Source organism: Pavona decussata, unplaced genomic scaffold, assembly GCF_977016875.1.
Source record: "Pavona decussata unplaced genomic scaffold, jaPavDecu1.1 SCAFFOLD_38, whole genome shotgun sequence".
Lineage (NCBI taxonomy): Eukaryota > Metazoa > Cnidaria > Anthozoa > Scleractinia > Agariciidae > Pavona > Pavona decussata.
In genome coordinates, this window is record NW_028145460.1 from 6310732 (window position 1) to 6323512 (window position 12781).

At 38.2% G+C, this 12781-nt stretch overlaps 1 protein-coding gene across 1 annotated transcript in view; it reads right to left on the reverse strand.

The window, feature by feature from the left end:
• Nucleotides 1–10774, reverse strand: part of LOC146483845 (uncharacterized) — a 78149-nt gene extending 67375 nt beyond the window's left edge. The window contains exons 1-4 of the mRNA XM_085105611.1: nucleotides 10118–10774; nucleotides 8828–9376; nucleotides 5825–6448; nucleotides 2098–2319 (exon numbers count right to left, since the gene is read on the reverse strand). Coding sequence (XP_084961737.1) covers nucleotides 2098–2319; nucleotides 5825–6448; nucleotides 8828–9376; nucleotides 10118–10736 — 2014 coding nt within the window. The 5' untranslated portion in view covers nucleotides 10737–10774. The remainder of the gene's footprint in view (nucleotides 1–2097; nucleotides 2320–5824; nucleotides 6449–8827; nucleotides 9377–10117) is intronic.
• Between the last annotated feature and the right edge of the window lie 2007 nt (nucleotides 10775–12781).

A 12781-nucleotide genomic window follows, 5' to 3' on the forward strand; every position in this document is an offset into this window, starting at 1 on the left:
AGGTTACCGCATACCTTTAGAGGTGTCTCGCGTCCAAGCGATATAGCTCGTCTGGTTTAAACTGTAGATACCTAAGCCCCCATATCAAATTAAAGCTTATAGATGGGCTATCAAACTATACCAACTTTTAACTTTTCTAAATGCAAGTGTCCGAATCACCTTTTGAAAGCTACAATTTTGTTTTTCGCTAATTTAATTTGCTCCTCAATTTCCGGACCCAAAGCGCATAAAAAAAAACGTGTCTGCGTTTGCCATATTCAATTTCAATGAAAAGTTGCAGAACATTTTTCGAAATAGGATTAAAAATATGTGGAGTGATCGTACAAAAATCGCTATTGGAGAAAAAAATATTTTGACAGAAAAAATTCGAAGACATGCTTTTGTTGTTTATATGTTTAACTAGCTACTGCCTAAATTTGAAGGCAAACGAACAAATTCCCATAGAGTTTTAGCTCTTTAAATTGTCCTCTTCAAGTGAAAAAAGGTATGTACGGTAACCTTGATATGAGAGAGAAATGCTGGGGGAAAAACTGTCAGAGGAAAGAAAAGAACTTGACCTTGTTTTCTTTGTCACAGCAGACAGGTTTTTGGTGTTTATATGTTAAAGTAGCTACTGTCCAAATTTGAAGGCAAACGATCAAATTCACATTGAGTTTTAGCTCTTTAAAGTGTCCTCTTCAGGTGAAAAAATTGATTCCAGAAAACAACGCTAAAAATTAGAGAATTCGTTTATTTCAAAAACTCTTGGTATAGTTTGATAGCCAGCGCTATAAGCTTCAAATTGATAAGGGGATTTAGGTATCTATAGTTTAAACCAGACGCGCTACATCGCTTGGACTCGAGAGAAGGTATACGGTAAATGAGAGAGAAATGCCGTAGGAAAAACTATCAGAGGAAAGAAAAGAACTTGACCTAATCACCGTCTGTTTTCTTTGTCACAGGAGACAGAAAGCAGGACATCAACACGCAAACGTTCCGTACATTCCTTTGCATAGGGCTGAACATCGTTCTTTCCTTTTTTTCTGGCGAGCAAGCTACTATTTGAAGACAACGCGCATTCGTATGACAAGCTAACTCAACAACTATGACTATTCTCATTGGTAAATTGATTGACGGATTCTTATCAATTTACGCTAGACGAAAGCTTCTTACGATATGTTTTTACAGTTTTCGTAACAGCGCTATATTGACGTATTTCGAATAAGGAACTTTTTATATTTCACCATGAAGAATATTAATTATTGGGCAGCTTTTGGCAATGTTGTGATTTTTTTTTCTTTCACTGATTCTATAACTTGACCTCATCACCGTCTGTTTTCTTTGTCACCGCAGGCGGGAAGAAGGACATCAACACGCAAACATTCTGTACAGTCCTTTGTTTAGGCCTGAACTTTAATTTGTGTTTTCCTTTTGCAGACGATCAAACCACTATTTGAAAATCACTATTTGTCAGTAAGCTTCCTCTTAATGGAAGTAAAACCAGTTTTTGCATAAGCAAGAAATCTTAGTACATTTAGCGCTACACATTTTAACTGTTGGATATAACTGGGACCGTGCAAATTCGTAAGCCTGTAAACGATTACAAAATTAATGTAAAAGCTACTGAGTAGTTTTTCATGCAGTTCCTTTGATGGAAGATTGCTTAACGTACATTTAAGAGTGTTGATGAAATCTCAAAGGGTCATCATTTAAATGAAAGCTGCTGAGATGAGCACTTCTGTACTTTCCGATAGTGATCTTAATTTTGCTGTTCAAGCTAAAAAAAAAAGGTGTTTCTGACAGTTTTAGACTGGGAATGAAATTCTGAAGTTTAACTGTTCAAATACAAGCTTTAAATACTCATGAGCGGCAGGGGTGGAGCTTAACTGAATGTTTGAGTCCGCGGAAACTGCTTTAGGCAGAGCAAGGGCACAGTGTAAATATTCAAGTTACTGACTGAGAATGCGCCCATATCCCGTTGTACTGTTTACTGTGCTGTGCTAAACCGTTTTCAAGTTTGAATTTTTTGGATTGAGTACAAAAGGAAAGCTTTTCAATAACACTAAATCATGACGCTATTTCTTTTACAGTGATTCTCAGTACTGAGCACAAACTTACCAGGGACATTCCTTGTTGTCTTTGCGTGCTTTGGTTCGCTTGTCGGCGGCTTGTTCTCTGTGACGGCGTTTTCAAGAACATTTAATCTCTCCTTGTGTTCGTTCAACTCCAATTCTACTCTCAAAAATCCGGCGCAGTACAACACGATTGACAAAACAGAAATAAAAGTTGCAAAGGAAGGCGATCTCTGCTTTTCGGTCATTTTGGACAATTTTAGCAATACTCAGTTCTCGGGGCCAGGGTGTTTGTTATCTGAAGGGCAAGGCAATTGTCACGAGTCTGGAAAACTTGCCAAGTTTTCTGCTATTTTCATCACTTATCATGTCATAATGCAGGGCAAAGTTCAAGCGTGTTTTTGCACAGCTCTGATAAGTATGGTTTTCACGTGTAATCTGTGAAGAAAGCATGTGAAGGGTCAAATCCTATTAATTTCAATGGCGGGCTAAGCTTTATTTCAAGTGGGACGGGGGAGCTTTGTTGCGGATAAAGGATTTTAGGAAGTGAGGTGTTCACATAATTCAACCAATTCAGTGTTCAGTGTTCAACCCCAGTCCTCCTACATGTACCAATGTTTTTAAACTTTGCAAAAAGCTGTCCATAAACATCTTGATAATACTTCCATGTTAAATAATAATAATAATAATAAGGAAATCACATTCATGATTTTTAGAGATTATTAGTCACTAAGTTTTATTTATTTATTTAGCTTTTATTATATATTTTGCCACCGATTGATAAAAATTGGAGTTGGAAAAATATTTATCGGGCCAGTTGGTCAGCCTTCGCTTCGAAATTAGAAGATTTCGAAAAGATAACTCAAATTATCATGTTTCTGTCGGCATTTAATAAATTTTTTATCTCCTTTTACCGAGATGCGATTGAATCACAAGCTACCTATACTCACGCTGTCATTTGAAGAACACCAACCAAACGTAATAATTGTTACAGTGTAATTATATCTAGATTACAATAAATTATTCATTACAAATATAAACAAAACATAAGGTGAGAAAAATTTCCTTTTTTTCTGCGATATAACTTGATAAGTAATATTTACATTCTTTTCTTAGATAAACACGAAAGAATCCAAAACAGACATTTTCCCTCTCGTACTCATTTAGTCCTTCCACTCCCAGGAGTGATCAACATGTAACTTCTCCTCTCATTATCAATACATTTTCAACCAGACAGGTGATGAGAATAAAGAAAATCATCAACTAGGTGACATTGTTTGATATAATAACAAATTCTCCGAACTAACTTTAAAAAGAAATGTATGGCTTTCAGTCAGGAGAGTAACATCCAAATCATGGGAGTGAAAGGGTTTGATAACAGAGAGATTTTGGATAACGTTTATAACGGGAAACGATAAGGTCAGAATTATTTTGCTCCATTCTCGTATATTCAATATTTCGTTTGAGGAAACATAAATGCGAATATGACGTTTGCCGTTCAGTACTCAAACATATCTAATCTCGTCGCATCCGATGTACGTGACTAACGGTCTCACTCTTGGGCCAAGAGTGAGACCGTTAGTCACGTTCTGTGACCGATAAATTTTTGAGTTTCAAAACATTTAAACAAAAGCTGTTGAGTAGTGCTTTCCTTCGGAACTCTTTCGTATGCTTCAAAACTTTTTCGTTTGCTTTGGTACTTTTTCTTAAGCTTCAGGACTCTTTCGTATGCTTCGGAACTCTCTCGTTTTTGTTTCGAAACTCTTTCATTTGCTTCGGTACTCTTTCGTATAACTCGAAACTCTTTCGGTACATCTCTCTTTCTGAGTGATTATATTGACAAACATCCTCGGAGAACCAGAGGCAGTTAGTCTGGTAGGAGGGATTTTCGTGGGCAAAGTTTATTGTAAGAACGGGAGAGGCCCCTAGGCAATTACTCTTACGAACCAGTTCTAGAAGCATTTGAATTCCCCGCTTTTATTTGGCCAGAGAATTTTTCAGGCTTTCTTTGCGTACGCTGCGTACGTAACTGCGATGATCATTCACTTATTCAAAAACAGAACTGATTCCCAAAAAGCTCCCGAGGCCGACTTGAGTCAGTAACGTTATTTATAGGAGAAGATATCGGGTTTTTTTTTTCTTTCCTTAACAATTACGAAGATTAAAAGATGCTGTTAAACTGAAAATTAACATCAGAAGATCTAAGTCATGTTTTGAAGCCAGAAAAGGCCTTAGTACAAATAGTACAGGAATTAAACCATTACAAATAACTATGCCATTCCACGGAAGGTTTTCTTTACGAGCAATAGTTGTGTTTCATGGTTTCTTATCAAAAGCAATAAAACACAGGTATTCCACAGAAAACGTCCAGTGGCAAAGTGGACAAGTTGCCAGCGTGGTTGTCTTCCTCCAGAACTGGGAGACGTGGGTTAGATTCCCGCGCGGGACAATTTGTTTTTCTTTTCAATTGGGCTGTGTTAAAAGTCATGTTGCACAGTGTTACACCTCAAATGTTCATTATTTTATTTATTTGTTTGTTTATTTATTTATTTATTTATTTATTTATTTATTTATTTATTTATTTATTTATTTATTTAACCTGAATTTTCCCAATATACCACAATCATGTATGATCAAAACTTGGTTCCGTAGGGAGTTATTCTTCCTTTACTCTCTGCAATACAGGAACATTATCCGCTGTTTTCAATAGTCAGAAATTTCTGACTAAGAATCGATGGTTAGGGTTGGATCTACTTTAGACATTGATTTCCGTATTTTTCTACGATATATTTACATTTCTGAAAGCTTCGATTTATTAATACTCATGGTCAAGCTAGGGCCGTCAAAAGAACGTCGAACACTTTTTCACTGAAAGTTCACTGTTTTCTTAAAAACATATATATTGCAATATACTATATAAAGCGAGTATATGAGTATAACTGTAAATGGTTTGAACCAAGGAGTCATGTCATAAGTACGAAAATTATGATCATCCGGGTGAGTGTAGTCCTGAAAAGGACTGTTTGTGGTGACTTTTACTGACGTTTCGACAACCTGAGCGGAAGTCATCTTCAGAGTCAAGTAAATTGTGGAACGTCAGTAGGTGGTATATATGTCTCTGGCTGTTAACCTGATTGGTCAAGAAAACCTTTACACAATTCACTTGACTCTGAAGATGACTTCCGCTCAGGTTGTCCAAACGTCAGTCAAAGTCACCACAAACAGTCCTTTTCAGGACTACACTCACCCGGATGATCATAATTTACGTACTTATATCAGTATAATTTTAAGAACTAATAGTTAAAAACTATTGATTTTGGTTGACTCCAAACTAACGTAAGACGTACTACCTATGCAATAATCTAAGACGGATTATCTATTGAATGAGGTGTGAGGGATATACACTGTCTTTTTTTATAAGAACGCTCTAATTTTGGGCTGATGCTGAACGTTCTTATTATTTTTGGAAATTTCAGCCTGAAAAGTTCTTAAGATGTTCTTAGTTATCTGTTATCGTATTCAATAAATCTATGAGGACGTGACCAAGACACCTATTATTTGGGTTAATTGGACAATGTAAACTCAGTCTTTACCTGTATTATTTTGTCCGTATTTAAAATGTTCTTAGCCGTGATGTTCTTAATTTTTAGTTAATCTGAGCCTCAACCTTCCTATAAAAAAAGTTCTTATAAAAAAGAGTGTACTATGTTGTGTTCATACCCTCTTGTTTTAACCTAATGAGGAACGTTTCATCCGTAACTTAAATTATTTTCAGGATGATGGCCTCAGTTTCATTTCAGTGAATTTGAGTGAAAAAGAACCTCTGAAGTGTGACCACCGTGCTCCTCGGTTATCATGCTTGTTTCCCAGATATTTTCCGTTGAGATTGGAGTGGTGGCAAATGTTGTACCACCAGGCGCCAGTGTATCGCACAGCACAGTTTGCATCCCAATTATCATAATCTCTGTCTTTTGTGGTAAACGCCATGTTATTATGTTCAGCTATGAACGAATCTCCTGCTGTCCCTGAATATGAACTCACTTCAAGTCGATACTGCGCCTGCTCATCACCAATGCTGAACCTGCCATATTTGGCATACACTCTAACTCCGTTCCAGTCCTCCAGCTCCACTCGCAGAGAGCTAGGTCTAGAGGCCGTCAGCCTGTGGATCTTGTCGTTTCCTAACCAGTACTCAGCCGTCAGCTGACCAAAGCCTAATTTGTAATCGTTCCAGCCCCGATAGAAGTCCACCGAGCCATCTTGTCTTCTTTGAAACACTGTCCATCCTCCGCCGTCAGTGTGCATGTCACAGTACACGGTGAAGGTTCCTTTGCCGTCTGGGTTCACAGAGTACACTCCATTCTGTGTATGGCCTGATTTTAATAGATCAGAGCAATCTGATGAAACAAAATTAAGACACTTGCGTAAATACCAATATTTAGTTTCTAAAGTACGGAACATTCGGAACTATTTTCAAGCTTTGGATTTAATAAAGTTAACGGATAACAATAGCCATTTAACTATATCTGTGTAGCAGATGAATCTAGACCCTTTAAGTTGCATCAAAATTGCAAACTCGCTGTGACTCCTCACACCGAAAGCTGCTGGCATATTATTTTAACTGCGATTTTTGAAGCAAAGTTTGATTTCAAATCGTTTGTGTTGTTAGCCATTGACGATCGTCGCTACGATTATACATCAATTTGTTCCCGAATGTGATTTCGATTTTGTTAAAATTGTGAGTGCTTGCAATGAGAACATAAAAAGCGGCCAGGTCTTGTTTTTTTTATATTTTGTGATAAAATCTCTTGCGCTTAGGGGGGCTGGGAGACGGTGGGGTGTTATGATTTGTACGTAAACTCATTGGTAGCTTATGTAGGGGATTAAAAGTCATCGCAAAAGTTTCTGTCAAGTTAGCAAAATCATCTGTGAAAAGATCCTCTAATGTGGGCGTATTTTCTCTGAACGTCACCGAATGAGATGAATACTTTTTAAGTCTCATGGTGAGACTCCAAAATCCCGTATATATGGAGACAAAGGAAAACCTATATAGCAATGTTCGACAGATTTCGATTTTCCCAAAGGAGAAACATCGGCGTAACATCGAGTCAAGTTGAGAATTGAGATGATATTTTCACGTTGTTATCTTCAGTTAGTCTAATGTCTTAGGGAATTGTATTCCAGTCAACTTGCGCTCTCTACGTAAATATACCCAAAAGGTCTGATAATAGAAAAATCCATGCAATTTTATAGTGTATTAGAATTACTAAACAATGAAGATGACTATCCCTCTAAAAAAACAATTATTGCTAAAATAACTGCCGATTTTAAGGAGCCAAAATAACATTTATTTATAACAAGCCTCTATTATTGTAAATCACCTATCTATTTAACAATTATTCCACGAGCGCTCGTTGGATATGAGATTATAGATAGCCAACGAAGCGCGTAGCGCCGTTTTGGCTATAATCATCCCATATCCAACAAGCGTGAGTGGAATAACTGTTTTATTAAAAACAACAAAAAATATATTTCTAGATTTTGCTGATTTCGCTTTGCAAGAACAATTAGAAGACAATTTAATGTTTCAGTTTCTCGGGCATGGTATAATGCCTCATATACCATGGTCGCTTAGCCAATAAAATCGCTCCAATTGCATTATACAAGATCCAGTTTTTAATAATTTCCTATAATGTACTGTATAATTATATTGGGGTTTGTATAAATTTCTTTTCCTATATTATATTGATTTCTAATTTTCTTTTCCTTCTTCTGCTTTTGAAAGTCGTGGTGTATTTTGCTTTCACCCGACTTCAGTCGCTACTTTCGGGTGGGAACTGTACTGTACTTCAACTTCTTGTTAGTATTATAATAAATGATTGATTGATTGATTGATTGATTGATTGATTGATTGTAAAATACGACCGTTTTCGTGATAACGTCAAATTTATCATCACATAAGGAAATTTGTGTATTACGTTCGGCACATCACCATGAAAGGTACGGCGTATGAATCGAATTAGCCCTAGTGTCATATTACGCTGCAAGCACTCGCTACCTTGAGATTGTCCGTACCTAATTCACATCCGCTAAAAAAAGCGTAAAATCGTACGCGACAATGCCGAAAGGTAGTCTAGGAAATATCCAATAAATTTCAATAAAAGCTCACAATCCATATTGCCCACCATCTCAAAAGCCTTGACTGTACGATCGACGGTACAGAAAAGACTTTTGAGATGGCGGGCAATATGGATTGTGAGCTTTTATTGAAATTTATTAGTTATTTTCCAGACTACCTTTCGGCATTGTCGCGTTCGCGTTTACGCTTTTTTTTTTTTTTGGACAACCTTTGTCAAAACAACTGTATACATAGCAGCCGTATCTATCTCCATTAGTTAACAATAGGGTCGATATTCAATTCCAGTTTTATGGGCGGTGCCACCTTTGATACTATGCATAGTGCTGCGTCTTTCTGGATGGCCGAGAAACTCTGACAATTTAAAAGTATTTTTGCGCGGTATATGGCTACGCACGTAAATAAAGGAAGATCCCAGCAAGGGCTACTGAAATCCAAAAAGAAAATTGGCCGTAACCTCGCATTGTGTTTTAGAGATAATTAAGCTTCAATTTTGAGAAACAAAATGCCAAATATCGTCATGTGTTAAAAATTATTGTTGCTTTTAAAGTGAGTTCTGAAAATTCGTGGCTACCTCTAAATTTCTTTATGGATATCAAAACTACCTTTGTATTAGGTGACACTGTCATTAATAACTCACCCTTAGCATACTGAATCTCAACGTCGGTCGCAGTTTCCACAGCTAACACTCCAGCACTCCTTACAACACAAATGTAATTCCCTGCATCTTCGTTTCTGATGTCTATTATAACTAAAGCGCCATTGATCTGCTGGTGACTCCGTCCAACTGGCAGTTGTGCCCCTTGTCGTTTCCAGCTGATGACTGGCTGAGGATCACCAGTAGCGCTGCAGTTCAATGTCAAAGAGCCACTAAAAAACGCAACAATTTTAGCAGGTGGCTTAATAGTGAGGCGAGGAAGGGAGACTACTACTAAAAGAGTTTTCTGTACAGCGCTTCCTAACAGGTTAGTGGCGGTGCAGATATATTCGGCAGAATCAACTTTACGGACGTCAAAAAGTTGCATGACGCTGTTGTTACTCTGCACCCTCGCCTGAGGCAGCTGTCCAAACAGTTTTCTCCACGTCACAACTGGTGAAGGATGGCCAGTCACGTGGCAGGTTGGAAGAGTGATGTTGCTTCCTTCAATGACGTACAGAGGTCCCGGATGAAGTGAAACAAAAGGACGAACTGCAACAAAGTAGAGATATTCCATAATTTGCACACGTCATTTAAATCATCGATGTGGAATGTTAGTAAAAGGGCAATGGCGGATTGGAATTTGCAGGTATTGTCCAAGAATAAAAGCATATGAAAAAAATTATCTCGGGGAAAGGCATCAAATTTGCGAGAGATCTAGAAAAGGTTCATGATCGGTTTTATTTGATAATATTATTGTGTTTCTATTATACATATATTTTAATCACCTTAGCTATTGAACAATTTCTAGTGAGGCTTACTAGACTCAGTTCCCAAATATCATACGGCCAAAAACAAAAAAAAAATAGAAAATGTCTCCAAATGTGCAACGAAACAGTCTGGCTGTAGGCTGAATTAAGTTTGGTGGCTTGCACATGCTAAACCTTATATTGCAGCACGAGCTCTTTAATCTGATATGCACGTGGTGTAAAAAAAAATATATATATTGTTTGTCAGTTGTTTACGATGTCGTATTTGCTACACATCTGAATGTGAAATTAGCCAGTTTATGACCTTTTAATAGCGGGAACTACTTTTTAAGACTAGAATACAATTATTGATGAACCCGGCAATTTCCCGAACTATAACAACGAGTGAGTTTCAGGTTGTACAGTTGTTTTGCCTGAGAGAGTTCTTGTCTTTGGTGTTCCGCGTTATCTTTTAACACTAATTTGAAGGTGGAAATTTTAAAAGAGTTTATTAGTGTTAATCAAACAAAGTTAACACACTTACCATTAACTTCTAATTGAGCCACAGCCAAAGCTTTTCCCAGGATGTTTTCAGCTGAACATTGATAAACACCAGTGTCACTTCCTTTTACGTTCCGTAAACGCAATCTTCCTGCTGAAACCGCTGACTTACTTACTTCAGACTGACTGTTCAATTTGCTCCACACTACAGCAGACTCAGGATTACCACTGGCTGAACACTGAAACGAGGCTGATCCGCCTTCATTGACAGTCAACTTTGTAGGAGAAACAGCAACAGTAGGAGCTGAAATCGATTCGCCAGGTTCTCCTTTAGCTCCCGGCATACCTGCGGATCCCATGTCTCCTTTAGGTCCCACTTCTCCCCGAGGCCCCACAGGTCCTATGATGCCTTGCTTACCGCTCTTTCCCGGTGTTCCCATAATACCTTGATCTCCTTTATTTCCGGATTTTCCTTTGTGCCCTCTTCTTCCTTGGGCTCCTTTCTGTCCCCTTTGTCCAGGTGGACCGGGAGGGCCTGGGGGACCAGACGAGCACGTGGCACTCTTTGATTGACAAAGACGCTGTCTCAATTCTGATAGAAGTTTGACTTCTTTATTCATCGTCTCCGCAGTGTTTTTCGATTTCGTGGTGTTTTTAATCATGTCGGCATGTCGCCTTTTTCTATGTGGTTTATAGAGCTGAAGTTCTAGGAAGATAAAGGAAAGATAACAAGATGTAGTATTTTTAAGGACTGTTGTCATATGAGTCGCTATTCTTCTTACTCTTATTGCCAACAGAGCACCTAACGAAAAATTTTAATTCATTTTTTAGAATTTTTAAAATTTAGTTAGGTGTCCACTATTAGTAGAGGGAACTTCTCCCCTCAGCTACATTTCTTGACACGTTAATAAAGTTATTATTATTATTATTATTTTGCACCCATGCTTTTTTGTGACTTTGGCATGTCACTTAAAGTTATTCACTTCGAACCTGCATCAGTTAGTTTCTATTCTTCAAGCCACCCAGTTGTTCTCCATAAAGCCTGGTTTACACGTACGACGCAAGCATAAGCATAAACACAAGCAGAAGGATAAGAAACTTACGTGTAAACTGGTGCGACGTAAGCATAAGTGCCTTGGGCTTGCGCTTGTGCTTATGCTTGCGTCGTCCCGGTTTACACCTACGACACAACGACGCAAGCATAAGCACAAGCGCAAGAGAATGGAACGATTTACATTCTCTTGTGCTTGTGCCTGCGTCATTGCATTGTACGTGCAAAGCGGCACGACGCAAGCATAAGCACCAGTGAAAGGAAAGGAAACTGAAAAACAGTGACAAGTCAGTCAGCGTACATTCTATAGTCCGTCATGTTGGAATCAAATCCCGCGCCAAAAGGCAGTCCAGCCGCGTGATTCTGTAACATGTTTATGCTTCTGCGCTTGCGTATGTCACCCTATGCTTGTGCTTATCGCACTTGTAAACAGCCTTATGCCTATGTTTGTGCTTATGCTTATGCTTGCGTCGTACGTGTAAACTAGGCTTAATAGCCTGGCTAAAAGTCTTCTATGGCACAAAGTTAATGATTAAGGGTGGTAGTAAATGGAAGAGTCTCATTAACGTTCGTCTTGCCTGGCGTCACTTCGCATTTTTTGAACTAGATATTTTCCCCTTCGAAGAGGAAAAGCATTACAGTCCGGAAGCTCTAACAGTAAGCGACCACCTCGAGAATTGGAAAAAGTGGTCGTAACTGCAGCTGGTCGCTTACAAAAAGGCACCCTCGTAAGCGACCAAAAGCTGAGACAATAGAAGCTGGTCACTTACCAGGGCCCAGTTGTTCAAAACCCGATAAAACTAATCCTGGATTTACGTAAACTTTGATCCGAGTTTAATGACTAATCATTAAAGATTCTTCCAAAGGATTTTGTTCCTCAGTTTTTACTTATACTTGTCTTTAACACTAGCATAAAATTACCTTTCAAAAACCACTTTTAATTAGCGAGATGAAAACCTCAGTTAAGTTCTAATCTTGGATTAGGATTAATTGGCTTTCGAGCAACCGGGCCCAGAGCTTTAAGAATAAAGCTTTCTACCTCGGTCTCAGGGTAACACTCTTAATCCAGCCGTAAATCGTCTATTATTTTAGATTCGAGATCTTTATCTACGAACGTTATTAGGCAGTGCTATATTACTGTAAATGTGGTCACAAAGTGTATACTGTTATTAAAGACTGCCGTAATCCGTATCAGAACCTTCGAATGGTCGCTTACCCGAGACCAGTTGGTAATTCCAAAACGTGGTTGCGGTCGCTTATGGGAGCGGTTGCTTACAAGAGCTTTTGATTACAGAGTTTAAGTGATAATTCGAACGGAATTTTCACGATGGTGGCCGTGACTAGAGCTGTTCGCTAGTGGTCGCAAGGAGAGCTTCGACTGTAGTTTTCCAGTGGCATTTTATATTATCGAAGTAAGCTTTAGTTTTTCTTTAAAATTAAATCTGAATTTCTGAGGAGGTTGTAGTTAAGGTTTTCCTAACAGATATCCACTGTTATGAACCGTCGGGTGCTCCAGTGCCTACCTTAAAAGTCTTTAAGGACCTTGATACAGTAATAGCCCACGTATAAGAACCTAAATTTTTCAATTTAACCTAGGTAGGTTCTTATATAAATGGTACTTAAAGCAAATTTAGGCTACCGAGGTTCTTAAAATAG